The sequence below is a fragment of the Oncorhynchus clarkii genome, chromosome 1 (genome assembly GCF_045791955.1).
Source record: "Oncorhynchus clarkii lewisi isolate Uvic-CL-2024 chromosome 1, UVic_Ocla_1.0, whole genome shotgun sequence".
In the NCBI taxonomy this organism is placed as follows: Eukaryota; Metazoa; Chordata; class Actinopteri; order Salmoniformes; family Salmonidae; genus Oncorhynchus; species Oncorhynchus clarkii.
In genome coordinates this window covers 28,141,725-28,165,460 of record NC_092147.1, presented here as the reverse complement: position 1 = coordinate 28,165,460, position 23,736 = coordinate 28,141,725, and the positions used below count along the sequence as shown (strand labels likewise).

At 42.2% G+C, this 23,736-nt stretch overlaps 1 protein-coding gene across 1 annotated transcript in view; it reads right to left on the bottom strand.

Moving 5' to 3' along the window:
* Positions 1 to 1,967: 1,967 nt before the first annotated feature.
* The window catches only part of LOC139402019 (multiple C2 and transmembrane domain-containing protein 2-like), a 39,879-nt gene continuing 18,110 nt past the window's right edge, over positions 1,968 to 23,736 (bottom strand). Inside the window, exons 20-25 of the mRNA XM_071146104.1 lie at positions 13,996 to 14,115; positions 12,910 to 12,951; positions 7,692 to 7,801; positions 7,414 to 7,523; positions 5,294 to 5,391; positions 1,968 to 3,031 (exon numbers count right to left, since the gene is read on the bottom strand). Coding sequence (XP_071002205.1) covers positions 2,972 to 3,031; positions 5,294 to 5,391; positions 7,414 to 7,523; positions 7,692 to 7,801; positions 12,910 to 12,951; positions 13,996 to 14,115 — 540 coding nt within the window. The 3' untranslated portion in view covers positions 1,968 to 2,971. The remainder of the gene's footprint in view (positions 3,032 to 5,293; positions 5,392 to 7,413; positions 7,524 to 7,691; positions 7,802 to 12,909; positions 12,952 to 13,995; positions 14,116 to 23,736) is intronic.

The window sequence follows — 23,736 nt, the reverse complement described above, 5'->3', positions numbered from 1 at the left end:
CACAGTGGTGGCCAATGCATGAGCTCTGTTCCAATGGGTGTGTTGTGCAATCAGATGTGTTTACTGTGTATACAGGGATAGAAGTGGCCTAATCCATCCCCAGTACAGTGTAGTTAGGGACTAAATCAGTCTGCAACAACTCCAGTCGGAGATGGGATTGTTTCTATATTTTACAATTCATAAAAAAATTGATTTGAGGATATACAAAGAAGAACATACCAAAACAGGAAACCTGAGAAGTTCTACAGTAGACTGGAAACTCAAAGTTGCATGTATCAAACTTTCCTTTGGCTCGATTCCGAAAATGTATTCTTCATTATAAAAAATATTATGGTAGTTTATACAAATGATTGTACAGTGAATTGACATTTTAATTAAAATAATGATATACAAAGGTTTTAGTTTCTCTTTATTTTTTAAACTATTTTCTAAATTGTAGATGAAAAGTGAAGACAATGAAATAACACACATGTAGTAAATTAAAAAGTGTTACACAAATCCCAAAATATTCAAATAGCCACCCTTTGCCTTGATTGACAGCTTTGCACACTCTTGGCATTGTCTCAATCAGCTTCATGAGATAGTCACCTGGAATGCAATTCAATTAACAGGTGTGCCTTCTTTAAAGTTAATTTGTGGAATTTCTTTCCTTCTTAATGCATTTGAGCCAATCAGTTGTGTTGTGACAAGGTAGGGGGGTATACAGAGGATAGCCATATTTGGCAAAATACCAAGTCCATATTATGGTAAGAACAGCTCAAATAAGTAAAGAGAAATGACAGTCCATCATTATTTTAAGACATGAAGGTCAGTCAATACAGAACATTTTAAGAACTTTGAAAGTGTCTTCAAGTGCAGTTGCAAAAACCATCAAGCACTATGATGAAACTGACTCTCACGAGGACCACCACAGGAATGGAAGACCCAGAATTAACTCTGCTGCAGAGGATAAGTTCATTAGAGATACCAGCCTTAGAAATTGCAGCCCAAATAAATGCTTCACAGAGTTAAAGTAACAGACACATCTCAACATCAAATGTTCAGAGGAGACTGTGTGAATCAGGCCTTCATGGTCAAATTGCTGCAAAGAAACCACTACTAAAGGACAACAATCATAAGAACAGACTTGCTTGGGCCAAGAAACACGAGCAATGGACATTAGACCAGTGGAAATTTGTGCTTTGGTCTGGAGTCAAAATTTGAGATTTTTGGTTCCAACCACTGTGTCATTGTGAGACGCAGTGTGAGTGAACGGATGATCGCATGTATATTTTCCACTGTAAAGCATGGAGGAGGAGGTGTTATGTGGTGGGGGTGCTTTGCTGGTGACACTGATTTATTTATAATTCAAGGCACATCCCATCTGGTTTGGGCCCTACACACCACCAGGCTGTGTAGGGGCTATTTTTCCAGGAAGGAGAGTGATAGAGTGCTGCATCAGATCACCCTGCCTCCACAATCACCCGACCTCAACCAAATTGAGATTGTTTGGGATGAGTTGGACCGCAGAGTGAAGGAAAAGCAGCCAACAAGTGCTCAGCATATGTGGGAACTCCTTCAAGACTGTTGGAAAAGCATTCCAGGTAAAGCTGGTTGAGAGAATGCCAAGAGTGTGCAAAGCTGTCATCAAGGCAAAGAATGCCTACTTTGAAGAATGTAAAATATATTTTGATTTATTTAACACTGTTTTGGTTACTACATGATTCCATATGTGTGATTTTATAATTTTGATGTCTTCACTACTATTCTACAATGTAGAAAATAGTAAAAAAATAAAGACTGGTACTCCATTTGTTTTGTACACAGCTGCTATTATCTATGCATAGTCACTTCACCCCTACCTACATGTACAAATTACCTTGACTAACCTGTACCCCCGCACATTGACTTGGTACCGGTACCCCCTGTATATAGCCTCGTTATTGTTATTTATTGTGTTACTTTTCATTATTTTTTACTTTAGCTTATTTGGTCAATATTTTCTTAACTCTTCTTGAACTGCACTGTTGGTTAAGGGCTTGTAAGTAAGCATTTCACTGTAAGGTCTACACTTGTTGTTTTCGGCGCATGTGACAAATACAATTTGATTTGATTTGTTAATTGTAGCAGAAAAGCTGTAAATAAATAAACAAGGGGGGTTAATAAAAAAAAAATATAATAATAATAAATAAATGTGACCACAAAGTAATAACTGGATTTAGCACAGTTACAGTATTGTATTTGCCCTTATATGAAATGAAAATGTAAATGAGTCAAAGCATTGCAGCAGTTCAGTTGAACGCCTTGATCTGACCGAAGGCGCATTTTGTACATCAGAAGTACATTAATTTCCAATGTAACGCTGTGTTTGACTTGCAGCATTGCGTTGCAGAGGCAGTTGCAGTGTGTTCCGTGTGGTGCATATGTTGGATAAATCCAATGTAAACATCAAATTGTATGCATAGACTTGACAGAAATAGTAGCAAAAGGGAAATGTTTAACTTTTGTTGCATACACATCCAGCACAAATGTTGGATTACATAATGAAAAAAGTTTGACTGCAGAATATTTTACGCAGCCTTGATGCAATGAGGCTGTCAAGTCTGATCAAGGTGTTACTATTCAAATCTATAAAAGCAAAACAGCAGTGGTTTGTGTTAAACCAAACTCTAGCTCTCATTCTTTTTATAAAATGCATGAATGGATGCAAGCTGGGCCGGAGTGGGCTGACGTGTCTCTGGCTCTATGATTGACAGCTCCATGTGCTGCCCTCCTAGCCCGGTGCAGTGCACAGCCCCTGTCAAGGGGGTGGCAGACACACAAGCGGGAGAGCGGCTGACTGCACCCCCCCAGCACGGGGCAGGGGAGAGGGGGGACCAGGGGGATAAGGGGTCGCAGGTTCTGCTGGCACTGGAGCGTTGTCATCGTAGCAGACTGGGCTGTGCCGTTTTCAGAAGGAGCCTGGTCCTTTCATCCAGCACGTCCAAGGGGCTTACCTTCTCCTTCGTGGTGGGCTCTGGACGCTGGGCGCTCTCAGCTCGCTGTACTGCACCTGTAAAAACAAACAGGAGTTTGGTTAGAGACAGGTAATCTGAACTCAGTAGAGCGCACGGTAATGGCTCCCCCGAGGAAAGCTGGTGCAGAGGAAAGCGAGGCGGGCTAGCCTGTAATGAATCATTTTATAAACACAGGAGCAGAGGGGATTAATCACAAGGAGGAAGGATTTGAGAAGTCAAGGGTTCCGTACCAGTGTACGCCCCCCTCCTCTGCCACAATCGCAATATTAGAAGCTGTCATCAACTTTTGAGAAGACCTGCCAGTGAGGGAGTAAACTGCATAATCACTCGTGCAAGTTGTGTCCTTTCTGAGAAAACTTTATACGAAGCAAAGAACAGCCTCAGCCAGGATTCTTGACTAAAGTAGCAACTAGCATCGATGGGATGTCGACTTTTACATGCTTCAATGGGATCTCAAAGATGACAGATTTCATACGAAAAAAAGAGACATGCCACTTTGGCATTTGATCTTAAACCCCTTTTTCCTTTCAGCTACAGTATGTTTGCACTGTAGAATTATGAGGCTCAACATCAATGATTGTGTCATGTCAATGTTCTGGAGATCAATCTTTAACACAGATTCCTATATGTCCAAAAATATTTGTAACAGGAATTAAGGTGGAAAATCTAGAATTAAACTTCCAAATTGGAGCTTACTATGGCCAATGGTTTAAATAACGTAAGTATCTGAAATATCTGGTATCATTGTGTAATTTTTGTAATGTGTGTAGTGAAAGTAACAGGCCAAAAAACATGAAATAAAATAAAAACTATGTGAAACATTAGTTTGAAAAACATTTAGAAACTCAGCATGATGAAGTTTTAAGAACATTTGCTTTCAAAAGCATTTGTTTTTGCTACAACAGTAACATGGTTCGGTTGAATCAAGGTAGAGACTCCATACTAATTACCAAATCCTGATTATTAGAATGGGAGATGGAATGAATGAGGGAACAAAGTGACTGCCGTCTGCATCAGAACATGAAACTGTTCTCAGAACTGACAGATGCTTCTTATTTCAGGACAGACACACTCCTGTCAGAAGTCCCGGTTTGAGGGGGGCTTTGTAGATTTGCACAGGCTCTAATTGCCAAGTAATTTTGCTGTGAGAAAGGAGTCCATTTCCAGCCTTTGTAATATGGCTCGACTGTGTCCATACCTAGGTCTTTCTAAGGGTTGAAGTTGTAAGGTAACAACAGCAATCTGTGGTGTATTGTTATGGTTATTGTGTTTGTATTATTCAGCAACATTATTATTCACAGAGGTTTATGTAGTGGTGAGTCATCATGAATGATTTGTAGCCATCATCCAGGACATAGCTGAACCATAAACTAAAAAGTATTGTCCCCATGGTCATTTTCAAAACTTGAACAATTGTGTCACATATAAATGATGGTGAAATTAAATGTATTCATGTTGTTTTGCCAACTTGCTCAGCTGAAAAATCACATAGGCTTCTCTCCAACAACATCACTGAACATTTGGCAATAACTCTTAGAGGGACATCAAGGGGACAGCAGCGAAAGAGACTGGGGTTCAGAGTGTCTTTCCATATCCAGACAGTCACGTATCCTGGCTGAATACTGTCTGTAAAGTACCTGGGAGAGGAAGGAGCAGTGCTGCTCTATTTCCTGCCCACACTCAGCCTCTCTCTCAGTCAGAGAACAAAACAGAGAGTGAACAGGATGAACACCCAGCTCCACTTAAAGTACAGCACCCTGCCCTGGCAGCTATTTACTATCAGCCCTGTGATGTAACCGCAAATGACATATCAGCCATGGCTAATATATGATCACATATGGCAGCCAGCAGGACGGCCGGGGCTCACGACTACATTCATTGACTCCCCCACCCTGATGTGACAGGGGCCACGTCAGAGTGTCTCAACTGACTCAGAGATGGGCACACCAGCCACACACAACTACAGCCATCAGGGGCCCGCCACCGTCCCCTGGCCAATCATAGGCCCGGATGCCACAGCACTTTTATCAAAGAGAGACAAAACTGCTAATCAGGAACGAGGCTGGAGCGATATGGCAGAGGACAGATCAGAGTAGAACACATCCAGGCACCGGGGCGACTGCATCAAACCACTGCCAGAAATAATTGGGCCATGGGTGCTTTAAAGGCGTGAGTCCATTAATAATCAAACAAAGCCAGAGAATATATTTCCACAACACTTGGGAATTCTGTTAGAGCAAATAATGCAGATATCTTCAGGGAATTCCCTCTGTCTGTATGGAAAATTGGACCCTTACCTTTTGAACATCAGAGGGCACCCTCTTGATGAAATCCAGTATTTCATTATTGTCAATGGCATACGGGTTGCGTAGCTTCTTGGTAAATTTGTTAATGCCTGTGAAAACAAGGACACATTAATAAATAAAGGTGTCATCCAGACCTGCATAAGGATAAAAAAATATTGCTACCCATCGCTAGCGCTTTCACCTCCATAGCTACGTTTATATCGGTCCACTAATCCAGGACTACACTAGTAAAGCCTTTGTGAAAAATGTTCTACATAATGTATTTGAGTGTTTACCAGCATTTGTAACTTGAGTGTGATAATTATATGTACAAAACAGTTAATCTGATAATATTTGTGAAATATTTTTAAAAAATCTGGTTTCTTGAAATACTTTAGAAATACAATGTAAGTTGCATTTACATGTGAAAACTGAAATGGTCTATTCATTCCTTTTCCATTTTAGTAGACGCTCTTCCAGAACAACTTCCAGTAGTGAGTGCATACATTTTCATACTTTTTAGCACTGTGGCAATCAAACCGACAACCCTAGCATTGTAAGCTCCATTCTCTACCAACTGAGCCACATCATCACAAACCACTTGATGTCTCAATGTACTCAATTACAGTACTGTGCATTGTTTTTCTTCAGGATGATGGAACATCTGCAGGTACTACTGCACAAAAAGTGGTTGTTTTACATGTTATTTGATCAAGACAAATATTTAATTTGATAAGGATGTTTTGTGTCTTTGCCCATAACTTTGCACGTGTTGATGTACATGACAGGGCAACGACTCTTACAATTCATTTATTGAATCTTGCAAGATACTGTTCTTAATTGTGTAACTACCTTTCTTGCCAAAGCAAAGCAACAGACGTCTATATCGATCAGCTAATACTAGTAAAGGCCCAGTGCACTACTTTTGTGAGGAAAAAAAAAAAATACTGTATATTTGTAATTCTTTTTGTATGATTTTATTTTTCAGGGGGTGCTTCAGCACCCTCAGCACCCCTATTTCCCACAACTATGTTCACCACTGTATGAAATTGCACCCTGTGATGCTATTTGAATTGATCCCCAGGAACTAAATTGAATCAGTACATCAATAAGGTGGGGTTGTATGGACAGTGCAATGGATATGTATCATCACAAATGTAGAAGTTGTCAGCACAACCGTACAGAGGATGCTATAATGCAGGCAGACACACACACATCCATGACAGCTTTTGAACATAACCTGAGAGTTGACTGCAGAACATACACTTCAGTCTGTATCCAAAGGCGACTCAGGTCCTCTGAGTACACATTCAGTACAATAGCCCAGAGCAAAGATTACCACCAACCTCCCCTCCCCCTATCACCACCCTACTCCCAACTACCTTTCCATATCACTCAATCATATACGTTTATTCTTTGCTCAATACTGTTATTTCTCCCCATTTGGTTGCATTCCACAGTAGTTCTGGAAAGAAAACAGACCACAATGGGACCAAATACTCACGGCTAGCTACAGCGCTTACCTCAACGTGTACACAAAGAACCTAAGGACCTAAATGTGTGCAGACTACATGAAAGGCTTGCCTTGCAACCAGACATGGGGGTTAACTGTGGAGTCAGGAGAGTGTATCAGTGCTGTTGTTTGATATGATTTTGGTATCGATTGTGTTGGAGGCAGTGTAGAAGTACAGTTAGTTGTTGGCTAACAGCTGGAGGAGGAGTGTCTGTTTCCCTCTGACCGCTGAGGCAACTGTCTATCTCTGTAGGACTGGAGCAGATAATGAGGGTTTACACCAGTAGCCTACACTGCCCAAGGACATCCTGTTTTATATACAGCATGATGTTCTCCCTGCCTCGCTGCTCGGCTTTGTTTTCTCACAGACCCTGGGCCTAGCCTTAGACTGTCCTGCTTACATCTCACACTGAGCAGAGCTCTGAGCACAATGGGCCTCTGGAGCTAGCAGCCTGAGCTCTGGGCATTCAAGAGGTGTGAGTGTTCAAATGACTGTTATATAATGGATGTAAGCGCTATTTACTGTGATTGTCTTCTTCAACAATGTTTTGCCGAAGGGGAGCTATTCATTACAAATTACAGTATTTATAATAAAAATAATGATGTATATTTGACTTACCCCATATGAAGATAATGTAGCGCAGTGGGATGTAGTATAATGCTGCTGTTGCCACAAAGAGAACCAAGCAGGCCAGGCAGGACAGGAAGGGCACAGACCAGTTGAATGTGCTGTGGATTAAATATTACATCAAATAAAGTCAGAATATCATTATGACTAGGATGTTACAAGATACTGCACAATCAATAATGTAGTTGCTAGCCAAAGCATTATACACCCACTGCTGAAGAGAACATTGAACTCACCAGTATACTGTAAGCATAAAATGTCAAACTTACTTCTTGACTCTTTCCCCTATGCATGCGATTTCATCCAAAATGTTTTGGACAGTGATGATGATCTCCTGAACCATATGGATTTTCTCCATCAGTCCCTTTTTCCCAGATTCCTAAAAGTACACAGGCACTGATGAGGTCTACTGTGCTGCATGTCAATTGTTTGAGGAAGCAAACAAAGCCCAGTTCCTCTCTGCCGTACTATCATGAGTAATTCCATCTATTGAATGGCCTATAATGTCTCTTCAGACTATGCTTTTGAAAATGAGGCAGATTCAACGTTGGAAAGCTGTCATGATTTCTGCTTTTGTCCGCCACAAACAATGGAAGTGCTCTACATCTAAATCACAGATTAACTGGAGGATGAGACGGACATAAAATGGCCATCAGCAATCAGGCAGCATCCCAGATGACCCAGACAGGAAGAGTAGAAAGAGGCTGCATGGTGCAACCAATCCACGGGGCGGGTTTCGACTTGTTTTGCCAATTCTATCCCACCCACCTCTATACTCTGTTTGGCTCTCTGTCCTCACACCTCTGTGTGTGAGAGAGCAGTGGCTCAGCCATCCCAGATCACAGGGTTGTAATCATTGGATATATTTTCACTCATATAAGACTCTAATTTCATGTGAATGGGCTTTGGCTATGTCCACTTTCATCACCAAGGTAGTGTTAATAGTGTTATATTGTTCGTTTTGTATTGCTAAATTAATATCATGGTGCAAAAGCCGTGATATGATACAGACATCCTATATAGACCAGATGGACATGGTATGGTGTCTGCCAATTTCAGTGTGGGGAAAAAAATAGATATTCTTCAGTTGAAATAGACATGATCAGATGAGTGCTGGTAACGGCAGAGAAGAAGCAGCACTGTGAAGCTTTCCAGAGGGAGAGGAGAGGCTGCAGATGATAACACCAGTAATGTGAGCTAAAGAGGGCTGAGAAGACATCAAAAGGAGGAAATAATGACAGAAATGATGACAGAGAAGCGCGAGAGAGAGGGGGAGGAAGATATCTGATGGAGTCTAACAGGAGGCTTGAGGATGTCTATATGTTTGTGTTAGAAGGCAGTTCCAGCCCCAGCCTGGGCTCAGTGACAGCGTCCAGACAGAATGCCTTTATCAGAGTCTCATGAGGCAGCCCCTGGGAAAACACGCTGTCCGCCAGCCCAGCACAGATAGACTCCCCACTGTCAGTCCCAAGTCTCCTCCACAACAAACACAGGAAGAGAGCAATTCCCACCCCTGTAGAGAGCCTCCCCTACCAGGCCGCTGGAAATATCTCAAATATGCTTTCTCTGAGAGATCCGTGAAGAGATTATTATCCCATAGTGTCATACAATAGAGACAGAGGGATAGTTCTGTAGCCTATCATCTTATAGAAGAGACACGGCACTGTCTGCAGCAAGGCATAAAGAAAACCAACCTCAGTCTAATGTGAATGCAGATCCTTTACTTCACATTAGGTGTTAATTGAGCTCTTTCTCCTGAGCTCTCATTCAAAGCAGATTTTTGCCTGCTAAAAGCCATTAAGATCCATGTCTGTGTGCTCCTGATGGACTGAGAGAGCTGCGCACAGGGAAATTAGAGCTCACTGGATATGGAGCCTCATCAGTTAGGCTCAGATTCCCTTTCATATCTCGATCTAAACTTGTTTAAGGCCCCCTAAACATGAATTAGGATTCAAACCTGATAAGAGATATGAACTCTTATTTAACTGTAACAGATAGGACTGTGTGCACAAGGTACATGTAGACAAAGATTATCCAAAGATAAGCTTTCATTTGAATAAAAAAAAGGTCCAAAAGATATGTACTATAAAGTGCGCATCAACAAGCTCTCCTGATTATCACCATTCATCTCCCTTAAGACCCTTGAAGTACTCCATCTCCATAGTAATGAAAATTGGAAGTCCTTTACTACATCACTCATTTGATGATATTATTTATCTTTGTTCATTTCCCTTTTTAGCCCCTTACAAAACTGTTCTGTGCTCCTGGCAAACAAAAAAAATAAAACAGCTTGGAAAGGGATGGGTATACTGAGGGGGGTGGACCACATAAATCGTAAATGTGTACTGATTAGAAAACATGTGTCAAATCATATTCTCATTTCAGAAAAAAATGGTAAACGCTACCTTTTAAGGCGCCGTAATGGGAACAGATTTGATCTTCTGCACAAAGGTAAATAGCAAATGTGGTTTCACAGGCATGTTGGGCATAATCAAACGCTTAAGAAAGCTCATTTAACATTGCTTTAATTTGAATAAATGGCATCAAATTTGAATATTCATTCAAAGCTTGACTGAATATTTTCTAGTGACTTATTCCACAAAGGCGCGAAAATGCACATCTTAATGAAAAACACCTGTGATTTTGGCATAGGTTCTGGTATGGTGTTAAAACAAGCTAACAAACAAATGAATACACAAACAAACGTGTGAGCAGTGAGCAGCTCTCAGAAGCAGTACGTTTTAGCAGGTACATACCTACCATAATGCACATAACTGATCACAGTCTGCAGTCGGTCTGGCCGGTGTACTGAAGGTGACCCAGTGGTGACAACGGTCTGAGGGGGTAAGCGAAAGCACCCCTCCAGCTCAATCTGCCACCTCCTCAACCCCCCGAATCCAACCCCCTGCTCCCCTGGACAGTGCTTGAGGAGAATGTGCGCCCTCTCCCTCCCCCAGACCAGCCATACCAGCCAAAGGCCATAGGAGACCTATTTTATCTTCTCTGTTCATTATGATGGAGATCTATGGGCTTGTTTTGCTTTGTATTTTTTATGTTATGATTAAATATTGTCTATCTGCACAATTGATACCTAAGGCCAAAAGGAAGTCACTTTGGCCACATCATTTGTAAACCGTCTCTTTCCCTGAGGACAGATTTGTTCACAGAGAGAGAGAGATCTGTTATCCTGCTGTAACGTAGCCGGGCCTTTCGTCTCTCCTTAACGTCATGCCTTCACATTCCTAGTGCTCTAGCGGAGGTTTATATATTTCCTTCCTCCAGGGGAAAACAGGGGAAACACATATTTGAGTGTTTTTTTTTCTTCTTTTTTTCTCCCTTTTTTAAGGGGTGGATCAGCTAAATATTGCGGAAAGAATATTGGTTCCATCAATGTAATTGTCTGCATCATTTCCAATCCCCCATATATTTTTGGGGTAAATATATATATTCATACACACATGCATACATATACACATACTGTATATACATACACATACCTATATAGACATATACTTTTTTAAAGAATATACCTTTATTATTATTCCCCGCAAACCCTACCACCGATCCCCCAATTGGAGTAAACTAATAAACTAATAAACACTTCGGCTTTTACCTTCAATTTATACATCTTATACACATTTTACATCCACAGTCTATTTTACAATAGTTATTTTTGGTTTGTTTTTAGTCCTTCCTCTATTTCTGATGTCCATCCAGTTTGATTTCTATTTGTAATTGTGCTATTTCACAAAAGTTCTGAACATATATACATTTTACAGACCCCGTATGTTCTACATGTTTTATCTATAACACTCTCATATTTGAGTGTTAATGGTAACCTTCTCAGAGGAGATAGCCTTTCATTCATATCTTCGCAAAAGGACTAGGGAAAAAAGTAGTGCCTTTTGAAGTCATCTCATCTTTAACACTGACCACTCTTTAACCCCAAATAGTTTGAAAGAAGACCTTGATATGAAGTGTAAAGCTACACTGCTTGATCTGCCTGCATGATATCACATTTAAGTGTCAGCAAACCCATAATACGACAGAAATAAGCCACTTTAAATTAAATCTGACAGCTTAAAACAAACACAGGCAACTGCTTCATTAGTAAATTAAAGAAGAGAGTGTGAATGGTCTTAGCTGGCTCATGTTGAACCGTTCAGAGAGGACTTCAAGGAACAGGAATTATTTGGTTTAAACTGTTACTCCGCAATACATGGCAATACATGAAAAATCTCCTCCCTGCTTTTTGAAAATCACATTTCTTTTTTAATCTTAAAGGAAAAAAGTAAGGTGAAAGGAAACCAAAAACTGTCAAATCATTGAGATGATAAAGACCTGCTTCTAATGATCCTATTTCAGTAGTAGCGTTATTAAAAGGAACACCATAAAAGCGGGCACATCCTCATTCACTATTCATACAAACACACAATTGTCATATCATTGCTATATATATTTGGCCGCAGGATTGTCTCTTCTAAGCTCTTATTACAAATGCAGTGCAGCTAAGCGTACGCTGCGTTATGTGTATCCACACATATCATGAGAGTTTCATCCATGAATTAGCCTTTGCTTTCAGACAGGATTTGGAGGACGGGCCTGTTTTTTAGCGGAGGGTGTTCCTCTCCATATGAAGGTAGCCCCTGGTCATCACAACAGAATATATTGAGCATATTATGGATATGATTCCTGGGCCTAGACGTACTGCAGAGGGATCATTGCTTGGAGGCTTTGCAGCAGATCCACACTTCCCCACCATAAAGCAATAATGCACATCCCATTAACTCTTCGCTCTCCTGACTAAAATGAAAGGAAATGTCTGGATAGGAGGAATAAGGAATAAAGACCATGTCTCTTTTCTCTTCTCCTTTTGGTGTTGGCGTGCATTAAAATAATTGTTTTGGTATTGGGTATCAAGAGAAAAAAAATCACATTCAGATTAACAATTAGAAATATGACATCATTATGAATACAGAGGTCCAATTGTTTAAGTGAGTGATAATCTTTATAGAATAGATAAGTACATACTGTTCAGATGTCTGTAAATATGTATACTGCTGTACCGTTGCGCTTAGCCTAATTTGTTAGGGTAGGGAAAAGGTAAATCTCATAGTAACCATCCCATTTAGAAAAGTGAATACATCTTCACTCGCTACTAATATCCCCAATGGCAGACAAACTTCAATTAATGATGCAGTTTAACATAGATTTTGAATTTCAAAGGACTGGGATACTGCGACAGAGCACATTTGTAGTGATACTGAATACCCAATGGAATAGAGTGTAGTAAGTGCTGAAGGAGACGTGTTTGTCACATGGCATTACTATTTCCTACATTCTGTCCTAATTTTGAATGCATTAAATGTTCGTTTCTGCGAGACCATTTTCAGTGGAACTATGCAAAAGTCACAACTAGATATTGGATAACTTGGCATACAGAATATTTGACTATTAAGATAGTTAGAAATAAATCAAATAAAATACCTTCTCATCTTCCTCCTCATCATCGGTCATGTTCATGTTTGTCTACAAGAGAATGGAGAGAGGTAGTGTGTGTTTTCAAATGGACAGGGACACACGCGGGCACTGGAGCATTTTGAACAAACACCTAGTAATGAAATCCTGCTCTAGTACATATACCCCTATTGGGAGAGGCCTGTTTCATAGAGACGGCATCAAAGGGGTGACCTCACACAAAAGGAGAGGTGAAAGAGGGCCTTCCTCACAAGAGCACTGTCACAGCAAAGCAATCTCATTTCTTCACAACATCAAAACAGAAAGAGGAAAAAAAAAAACATTTAATTTGGATGCCGTTGCCTAGTTTACTTTATGTCAACTCATCTCTGATGCCTGCATGGTGCACACTGTGACATTGCCTGTGAACAGGGCTGTGTTACTGCTGGGCACAGGGTCACGGAGAGGTGAAAGAGGCTCCACGCTTGATATGAGGGTGAACCCGGGCTTTAACATTGCCCAGGGACTGCATCTTTGCCAGCAGCCACAAACACAATCAGTGGGTTGGTGTTGGGGATGTTGCTGCAGGGAGGGGATGTTTGCAGGCCAGGGCCTGGCCATCAAGATAGCTTACAACACAGTGAAATTGGGGGACATTGAGAAGTGGGAACAGCATTAACCTTTACAGACATGGCTAGGGGAGACTTCATTTCCATAACCTCGACTTTGATACAGAGGAGATAGCCGTACCATCTTGAGAATGTATTAAATACCCTGTGTCTAGAACAGTATCAACACAGCATCAATGCAATGTCGTATGCTCAAATAATACTGTGTATGCCTCAACATAGTAAATAAATGAAAAGATGCATTTTGCTAATATTTTGGAAGAAATGATGTTAACGGCATACTCTTCATTCACTATAATAGAGCATTGTGGGCAGTTCGACACAGCCAAATTCTAGTGGGAGTGCCAATCTATGTCCTGACAGCCAGAGGCTGCTCTGCTATGCTTCTGACCAGTGAGTGGGCGAGGGGGACATGAAGAGCTGCTATGACGTGTGTAGTATAGACCAGCTCTGTATAGAGTACAGTACAGTAGGAGGAGACACTCACCAGGTCCTGATTGCTGCTGACCCTCCCCGGGGTGACCTGGAAGTAGTTCCAGCCGATAAGCAGCAGCAGGAAGATGGGCATCATGAAGAGCTCCCAGGTCCACACCATCACCATGAAGGTCTGGAAGGACAGGGGGAGGTCGGGGAGAGGCATAGTGTGGGAGAGAGTGGGGTGTGAGACTCACAAACAGCACGGATACAGCACGAAGGGTGGCATCGCCGTCATACAACATGGGCTAGAACCCAAGCCCAGACACAATGTCCTACTCACCCCACACATCCCAGCATGCACCTCTCCAAATAAACATAATGGGTTTACCTACCGCCCAAGCCCCATGAACAGCACAGAAGAATGCAAAGCTACGCCACTAAACTACACAGCATCTTAGTGGCTGGGAGGTAAGAGAGGCATTTGGGGATAATTTTTTATATTCCAAAATCCTATTTATTTACAGCAATAACAGTGCTGGCAGTGTGCCTTTATGCAGAACGGAAAGTCTGACAAGGGTAGGCATGGAATCCTGTATTTTATACAGCATATCAAACCCTCTTAGACTGGGAAGAATTTGGGCTGTCTGACTGACTGTGACTAGGAACATATGGCAACTGGAGAAGCATTTGCAACATTTACCCCTCCACAGTGATGATAGTGAGAAAAGCCAAGACCCCTGGTAGAAATAAGATGGATCGCACTGAATGAGTAATCCCTCATAATTCTGTAAAGAAACGGCGGTAAGCATAGCACACAACACCCACTGCACTTCACAGCAGAGCACTAATTGGACGGCTGCATTTAAACCCATTTAGTGACAGCCTAATGAGTTTGGCTCTTGCTGAAATTATCCAGTGTGTGAGGAGGAGCACACCAGCAAGTTGACAATGAAGAAATGAAGTCCTCAAAGTTAGTATTATTTTATATCTATTACTGTGTAACACTCTGCCTAGACATTCATTTTACCCATTTCTGAGGAGGCCATTTTCTTTTGTAATGGATATAAGTACTCCCTTCTATATCATAAAATATGATTTACTCTTTGAAAAGGTACAAAACTTTGTTTTCATGAGAGGAGGAACTTAACCATAAGGCTAGAAGAAAACAAACCTAGTAACCTACAACACCCAATGGAATGAGGAGTGGGATGGATTCTCAAAACTCTACACTAGCTCACTACAATAGCATGCTGTGCCGTTTGAGTGTGGACTGCTGGGGGCTTGTTACAGTAGAAACAATATGTTTGACTTAGACCTTAGACAAGATGTGAACCGCTTGGGCCTTCAGGCCTCCATTTGAGCCCTGTAAACAGCAGACTGGTCCTGTCATATCAGCCTGTTTCCAGCCCTACTGGCTCTGGGGCAGTCTACCTACTGCCACGCCAGGCTTGGGTTCAATGGATTCAAACTGCCTCCAGGGAAACGTGAACCATGAGTAATGCTCCAAACACTGGTCCCTCACAGCCCTAGGCTTCCTCATCACATAGGTTTACTATCGTTCAATAATATCTGTGTAATGTGAAGTGTAGTAACAACACCGAGGGATGACCAAGATGTGAGGACACAATATGTTACTGCAATTTCTCCATATCAAATTATTTGAATTACGCATCCACAACTAACGCTGGTGGGAAACCCTAAAGGTAAACAATGAATTTGCATGATGTGCAGAGGTAGCTTTAGCATGTCTGCTTCTATTTATGAATAACCTACATCATATGTTGTCACCTCTATTCCCATGAGACTATTCTAAACCTACACTAATTTCACCCCAGAGGAATTCAGCAGGCTGCTGGACAGGTAGCTTGTCATATTGAGAGCATTCCCGCAACAAAAAATAGCCTGGAAACTGACATGAGCCCAGCAGGAATGTTGAACCCCCTTGCCCTCCCTGCAAAAGCTGCTACATTAACCACTAAAGTCTAATTGCCTGGTCTCTGTCTTCCTGTGCGAGTCAACAATGGGAGGCAATTCATTTCCTCCCAGGGAGTCAGTAGAGAGAATCTGTCACAGGTATTCATAATCGCCCACTAATGCAAATTTCTGCTCACAACGCTCTGGCTTGGTGGACAAGATAAAAGGCTAGAGAAATACAATGGCTTGTGTCTAAACTGAGCACCTAAATGAGGGTATAAACCAAAACTGTCAGAAACATCTCCACAATTCCTCCCTCGCGGTGTGTCAGTTCGTGTTTGGAGAATTTACATGCTTTAAAAAAAAAAAACAGGAATAAAAATGTAACTGTGAACATCTGGGAAAGCTGCTGGAATTCCTTCACTCAGGCTCACAGAGCTGCGTCTTCAACATCAGATATTTCTCTTTACTGAGCAGAGACAAAGTTATACCGTCTCCTCACATTCTCTGAGGCTTCTGTGAAATGGAGAGAACTAATTCCTCGCTAAGTGGTTTATGTTTTATTAGTGCCGAGCGTGAGTGATTAAAGGACGGGGTGGACAAAGTGCAACCTGTCAGGCTTAAGTGTACATTTATATTGAAAATAATCCACCTTTTAATGGGCCTCAAAGTTGGGCTCCATTTCATTTCAGTCCTATCGTAGTTTTTTTTTTTATCCCACTACAAATTACACATGACAACGGAAACCTTAAAATCCAAAACACCTCAACACTGATATTTTACATTGGCGGTAAAGCAGTCATTTATTTCACTAAAAGGACAGAAAGCAACAAACAGAAAGCAGGGGAGCTAATAATGAATGATCTACCTGAACGGTACGTTTACACACAGCAGAATTGGATAATGAACGACTTGTAATTGAACAAGTGTTAGTATGTGTGTCTGGGAGGAGTGTCTTTAATGTAGGAAACCTCCCTTGACAAACACCATTTTACTGAAAAATGCCTACATGATTATGCATGGGGTGTCTAATAATGAATGAATAAAAAATATTAGCGCGCAGTGGATTAGGTGATGGAGATGTACTCTCCTTAGCCACCTGTAAGAGCCTGGAGAAGGACCGACCCTGGGCAGCGCCACTCTGCCAGCGGGGTTAACAACAGGCTGACAGATTTGTTTTATAGTGCCATTAATATGATTTCAGTAAATGCATTCTGCGCCTTCTCATGCAGATCCCCTGGCCAGCAGAATCCAGCACCTAATAATAAAGCACTCAGCGATTAAAAGTGTGAATAAAATAACTCTTAAAGCTGAGCAAGCATGGCAGCTCACACCACCCACACTCTCCCAGGAGGGGGAGAGGGGACCGCAGCAGGAACAAAAGGTCGAAGACGCCTTCTCCAAGAGTTTCTACCATCCTGCAAATTGATTAATGGGAGAGAGAGGACCCACTCTACCAACCAGACGACTGACTGACTGACTAAACACTAGACAGGAGGGCTGCCAAACCCTGCACATATACACAGCTCCATGTAAACATATACTGTATGTGCCAAACTAATGAAATGTGTTATGGAATCATATCATTGAATGTATTTAATCCTACAATTATAGCACTTATTACCAATAGTGTATCACTCATTATTACCCTGACATTAATCTTGCATTAAAGAGGACACCGTAATTACAAATACAATACTAAGCAGCTCTAATACTGTAACTATAGGAAATCTATAAAAAGGGGAAATTCTTATCTCTTCTGTGTCTATCTTTGGTTGAGCTTGGAAAGCTACTGTAAACTAAGAGAAAAACAGAGCAGAGAGAGGAGAGAGCCAACTAGCATTATGGGGGTCAGTCAGTGGGGCTGTGGATGGATGCCAGATTACATGAATGTAGCTGAATAAGTTTAACAAGGCTTACTACAGGCTCTAGGGGTATCTGTCTCTCTCTTTCTCTTTCTCTCTCTCTGTGTGTGTGTGTGTGTGTGTGTGTGTGTGTGTGTGTGTGTGTGTGTGTGTGTGTGTGTGTGTGTGTGTGTGTGTGTGTGTGTGTGTGTAGATGTACTTTTTCTGGGTGAAATCAAGGGCAGTGGGAGTAATCTGCATTGGTTCCTCAAATTAAAATACAAAAAAATAGACATTAATAATGAATCAAAGGTACCAGTGGCTGCTCGGCTCACGCAGGCCTTTTTTTCAGCCAGGCTGGAACAGAGAGTCTAGCTGAGGGCTAATGTTGGGGACGCTAGTCTGTGGTATGCTTTAAAGCAGCTGTAAACACAGAGAAATTAGACATGTAATTTGTGGTGAGCTCGGGCCAATAAGGGGACAGGCTTTCAGGGGGTGTCGGAGGCAGAGAGGAAGCACAGATGAGATTTCTCTGCAGGGCAGGTAGAGATGGTGTGGGCAGCCATGGTGCTCGGAGCTAACGCTAAATAAATATTTCACATACGCTCAGCTCAAGTCTTATTGACTAGGGAGAGCGAGAGAGAGAGAGAGAAAGAGAGAGAGGGGAAATCTCATCTCCCTCTTGGGCATGAATGTATCATCTGTAGCAGCTCGGACCACTAAAGAATGTATACACAGTACACACAAATAAACCATTGGTATAGACAAGTTTCTGATAATCCAAGCCATATCTAAAAAAAAACAAAAAAACAATATGAACCCGAGTTTTACTTACTGCAATGGCTTTTAAGTATGCCATGAAACAAGGCAAATGTAAACTCTATCAATTTAATTACATTTGAACAATGAATCTACTTGAGTTTAATTCATTAATGATTCATAAATAAGGAAATTGAAAGCTTAGAACTCTAGGAATGTTAAGAAAATTCAGTGGCTGCTAGTAAGGATGCCAGTACTAGTACAGTATAGCGATAGCGGGCTCCTTATCAAAGGGAAGGGAAGACAAGAGAAGATCAGCAGCGCTAGGCAGGGCATTAGCATTTCCTTGCAAGACCGGTGTTGGCCATTGTCTCCCTGCCTGTCTGACACATGCCAATGCTAAAGCAGGTCTGGAGTCAGGGTGGAGCGGGGCTGGACCAGGGTTGTACCAGGGCGGTCAGTAGGGGCCCCGTGGTGCCTGTCAGTAGTGACCACTCCAACCCCAAGCTCCAGCACTGGCCACAAGTGTTTAATCCGTGTCGGGAGCGTTAGCACTGAACGACCTCTTGGGTGACAGATCCTTCATGAGAGCCTTTTCCCCCGAGGAGGTGGGGAGGGAGGGAGTAGCGTTTACTCTCTCTCCCTTCCCTCCCTGTCAGCTCGGCTCACAGACATGTTAGCGCACACGGGCCGAGGTCTGCCCCGTTACAGCCACACACAGACACGGTCAGGTCACAGGCTCTTGGGAGAGGTGTCCTCTGTGACTGGGGAGGTGGTGAGCATGTTAGAGGCAGTCATTACGATACGGCACACACCACAGGGTTAAACACAGAGCACACTTCATCTGGGGCCAAAATAAGCACAATATTAAAGCGCTACGGAGGGACAGACAAAGCACCACGGCAGATGCACCAACACAGAAGGGCTGCAGTGTTATTCATAGCAACATCATCTTGTTTATCCTCCGAAATTATAATTTCATACTGCTTTATATTTGTAATGAAAATTAATATATTATACAATACAAGACAATGAATTATTAAAATGAACTTGAAAATAACAAGTGTACTATTTTGCAGAAAATATGTTATTTAATGCTCTAATTGAGAGAGGACAACTGTCTGCCAGAGAAAGGCTCTCTGTATAATAAGAGGACGTGTCTCAAGGTTACGGTTACCAGCTAGCCCCTAGAGCTGTCAACCGACACACTGCCATCCAATGTGGCACCTCAATAGCAGTACCGACTATTTCAAATAGGAAGGCGGCTCTCAGTAATTGTACTGATATACTGATATCCCATTCTTTAATAATTAATACATCTTAGACTATTTTCAAAAGGGCTGTCTCCCTCTCCCTCCCTGACATATTCCCAATGCAAACTATGTGAGAACTCCCACAGCCATAGAGTTTAAGAGTGTAACCCCCGAGACGCAAGAACCCAGTCTTTTAAGGCCAGCCAGCCGAGCCACACACAGTCCTCCAACTTTTTCAACAGAAAGAAAACAGATGCAGAGAAAGAAACGAGAGGTTTCACATGCTTGGATACAGTTTGACTTTACAGTCCTCTCACACTCTTCTGGTCATACATACTGCATTACTGCATCGCAGTAAACCCAAAAGGGACAGATCAGTGTTCACCAAACATGTCATTTTTGGGGACGGTGTTAACTAGAATAATCATGACAGCACTGACTATGGCTTTGATCCTGGCCGTCCTGGTATTCTGGGTAATGGGCCCGGCTGGGGGGCAAGCAGGCGTGGTGCGGCGACACCTCACAGGTGGTCCCTTGGGACCTCTGGATCCAGATCTGACCCTGTCCTGCTCTCATCTGGGAGATGAGGATTCTATCAGCCAAAAAAAGCAGCCGTGGCAGCTGCCAACAGTGTTTTTCAGCTGCATCGCATCAAACATTCATCAACAGCCATCTTTACAGTCTGTGATGTGAGGCAATCAGTATTTCACAGGCTGTCAAATGATGTCTAAACCAGTTGCTACCTGGCAGTGTCAAAAAGAAAGCTGTTCAAATAATCACATAAGATATAGAGGTTTTTTCTAATCAGAACTCCTGACAGACGAGACCACCTAATATGTTAAAATATTAATTCTACTTAAATACTTAAAGCGCTCTAATGACAGAAAAGCTCAAAATCAGCTTTCATGTGTAAATAATCCCTTTTCTTTTTTTGAGGACCTCCATCCATTTAATCTAAATCTAAATTGTTCTCAACTTTAAACCTCTGAAACAGATTAATATGTCTGGCTAATACATGCTCATTTTAGTATGTTTGAGAAACTTCTGTTCTGTTGGTCCAGCAGATCCACAGAATGGAGGTTTTCACTTTTACAGTTTTCCCATGAAGAATTGTAGCTGGGAGAAGAGTTATCGCCCATCAGGCGCTCCACTACATAGTTCAGCAGTGCTATTGCGCCATCTACAGGCACTGGAAATATCTACAGGAAAGAACTCTGGGTGACCCCTCTCTCTGCAGTTGCTGCTGATGTATGGCACATTCATCTAGCTCAGTATTGGGAAGCAGCATATTTAAAAGGGAGTTATTTGATGAAGATTTTAGCTGTCACACTCTCTCTCTCTCCCAGAAGAAGGGAACAGGCCATTGACAAACTTTAGAAAAAGGCACATCCTAGGCTCATTACTGTGGCATAAACAAGCGCTGAAAGAAATCCAAATTTCTTGTTTGTATTTCTGTTTACCAATGAAGACGTTTATGAGGCTTTGCCAGAAGTTTTTTTAAATGCTTGCAAAATATTATTTGAACATTACCTAATTAGAAAGTTGCTATTTTGAAACTGAAACCTATGGGTGGAAAATCCAAGGTATAACTTCAAATAGTATAGACTCCATTCACAAAGGAGATTACGCAATCAGAATCAGTAACCTCAAGCCCTGCAAACAATGACAGCGCTGCAGAAGTTTGCATTCTTAACAGGCTTCCTCTTCGCATTATAATTATAAGATGAGCCATCTTGATGTTAAAACAGTGTACATTGTATGCCCAATTTAAATAGTCTACTCAAAATACTCACTTTTCTGATTGCCACACATGAGGGAATTTTTATTTAACCATTATCATACCAGGTAAGGGACTGAGAACACATTCTAATTTACAGCAACAACCTGGGGAATAGCTACAGGGGAGAGTGGATGAATGAGCTAATTGGAAGCTGGGGATGATTAGGTGGCCATTATGGTATGAGGGCCAGATTATCTTATGATAAGTGCCATGGGATCTTTAGCGACCACAGAGAGTCAAGACACCCATTTAACGTCCCATCTGAAAGACTGCACCCTGTCACTGCCCTGGGGCATTTCTTTTTTTGGGGGGGGGGGCTCCTATTGGCGCTTCAACACACCTTCCAGCAGCATCTGGTCTCCCATCCAGGGACCAACCCTGCTTAGCTTCAGAGGCAAGCCAGCAGTGGGATGCAGGATGATATGCTGCTGGCCAGTTGAAGGGAGAAGTTATGTGACTGAGACGTTTTTGTTTTAAATGATATTCTCAATGATACCTAAGGCTCGAAACATTGCCAATACAGCTCATGGGAGACTAGATTGCACTGTTCCTTTTGTGAGACAAATCTCTCAAACAAACAAAAAATACTTCACACATACCAAAAGGTATTTCATAATGCACACACGAAGATCCACATTCCCTGAATTGACTGCATGTTTTGAGCAGGTCAGAGCATTAGCCTATGGGACTTACAGCGGCTTGGCGACTAAGGCTTTCTGGTAAGGCACTAGCAGAGGATCCCACAGTCCAGAGATGAAACCACATCAGCGGTAATGCATTACAGGATGCATGTGGTGTAAAACGGCAGCAATGGTCTGTCTGGCTGATAAATAATGTATTGTAATGTATATTAAAGTCTAAGCCTACACTGCAGCCGTTCCTAGCAGCATATTCTGAGAAGCAGCAGAGGCAGAGTGCTGCTGTAGAAAGGAGAAGACAATCCTCTAATTATGCACATCTTAGAGGCAAGCGGAGGCCATCTGTCAGTGTCTGAATCAGTTACCTATTAGCAGGGCCTAAAGATATAAATATAGGAGCGGTAGTTTCATTAAGGCACGGTGGCATGCTGCTTCAGACAGCTCCAAACACAAACTTAATTGCAAATTGGGAGGAGGAGTGGTCCTCGTGTCGCTGTGCTGTGGCTGACCACACAGAGGGCCAGGGCAATGGCGTGTGTAATGGTACGCCACTGGGCTTGCAATGGCTGTAAAGGCCCCTCGGCTGCACTCTTGTCTCACATGGCAAGGCTTTTGTCTGTGTTAATACTCAATAGTTATCTATCCCTGTCGCTCCAAAGGCCATATTCAGGTTTTGATTGTTGCTGCTCTTCGTGTAGTGAGGTGTTGAGGATGCGATGCCTGATTAGAAATCAGAACTTTTCTCCAGTCTAACTCCTATCTGCTGGTGAGTGGGTGATTAACACGGCTTATTTATCAGCAGGCTGATTCACTCTCTCCTCAGGCAAGTCTTGGCAGACACCTTTAACACAAGCGCGATGCTTTATAGAGGAAAGAGGAAAGCATTTTCCAGAGGAAAGAGGAAAGCATTTTCCAGAGGAAAGAGGAAAGCATTTTCCAGAGGAAAGAGGAAAGCATTTTCCAGAGGAAAGAGGAAAGCATTTTCCAGAGGAAAGCATAGGGCTCAGTGGACTGCAGATAGCCAGACTGCTCTATTGCAGTCTGTCTCTAAATAGAACTGCATGGGTACAGCTGTGCTGTCCACAAACTGTCCATCTTACTCAGAATCAAGATAACACATTTTAAAACACACCATTTCATCCCTGCAACAGGAGCACTCAGCTCTTACACAAATTCAACAAAACATTTCAAACTGTTAATCTTTAGGTACAAATACGCAACAACAAAAAAGTACATATTTTTGGTCACAGTATGCCAGAGAGTAAGTCTTGTTTTTCCCTTCCCAGATCTCCTATTTGTGGGCTCGTCTTGAACAGCAGGTGTAGTGGAAGTGGAAATGAAAGATTAGAGTGTGCCACCACACACTGGTGGCCTGCAGAGCATCTAATTATAGGTGGGGGCCAGGAGATGGCCCTATCCCGCTGACCTGTCACCCGTCAGCCCGCCTACCCTCCTTGCTGACTACGTGCCTTTCTCACTCCCAGTCTCTGTCTATCTGCCTGCACACACTAGCTTCCTGTCTGCCAGTCTGTCTCCTTGTCTGTCTGTGTCCATACCTGTACTGATACCGTGAGACTGGCCATTGCCTGAGGGGATATGCACTTGAGGATCAGTGAGCAGAGC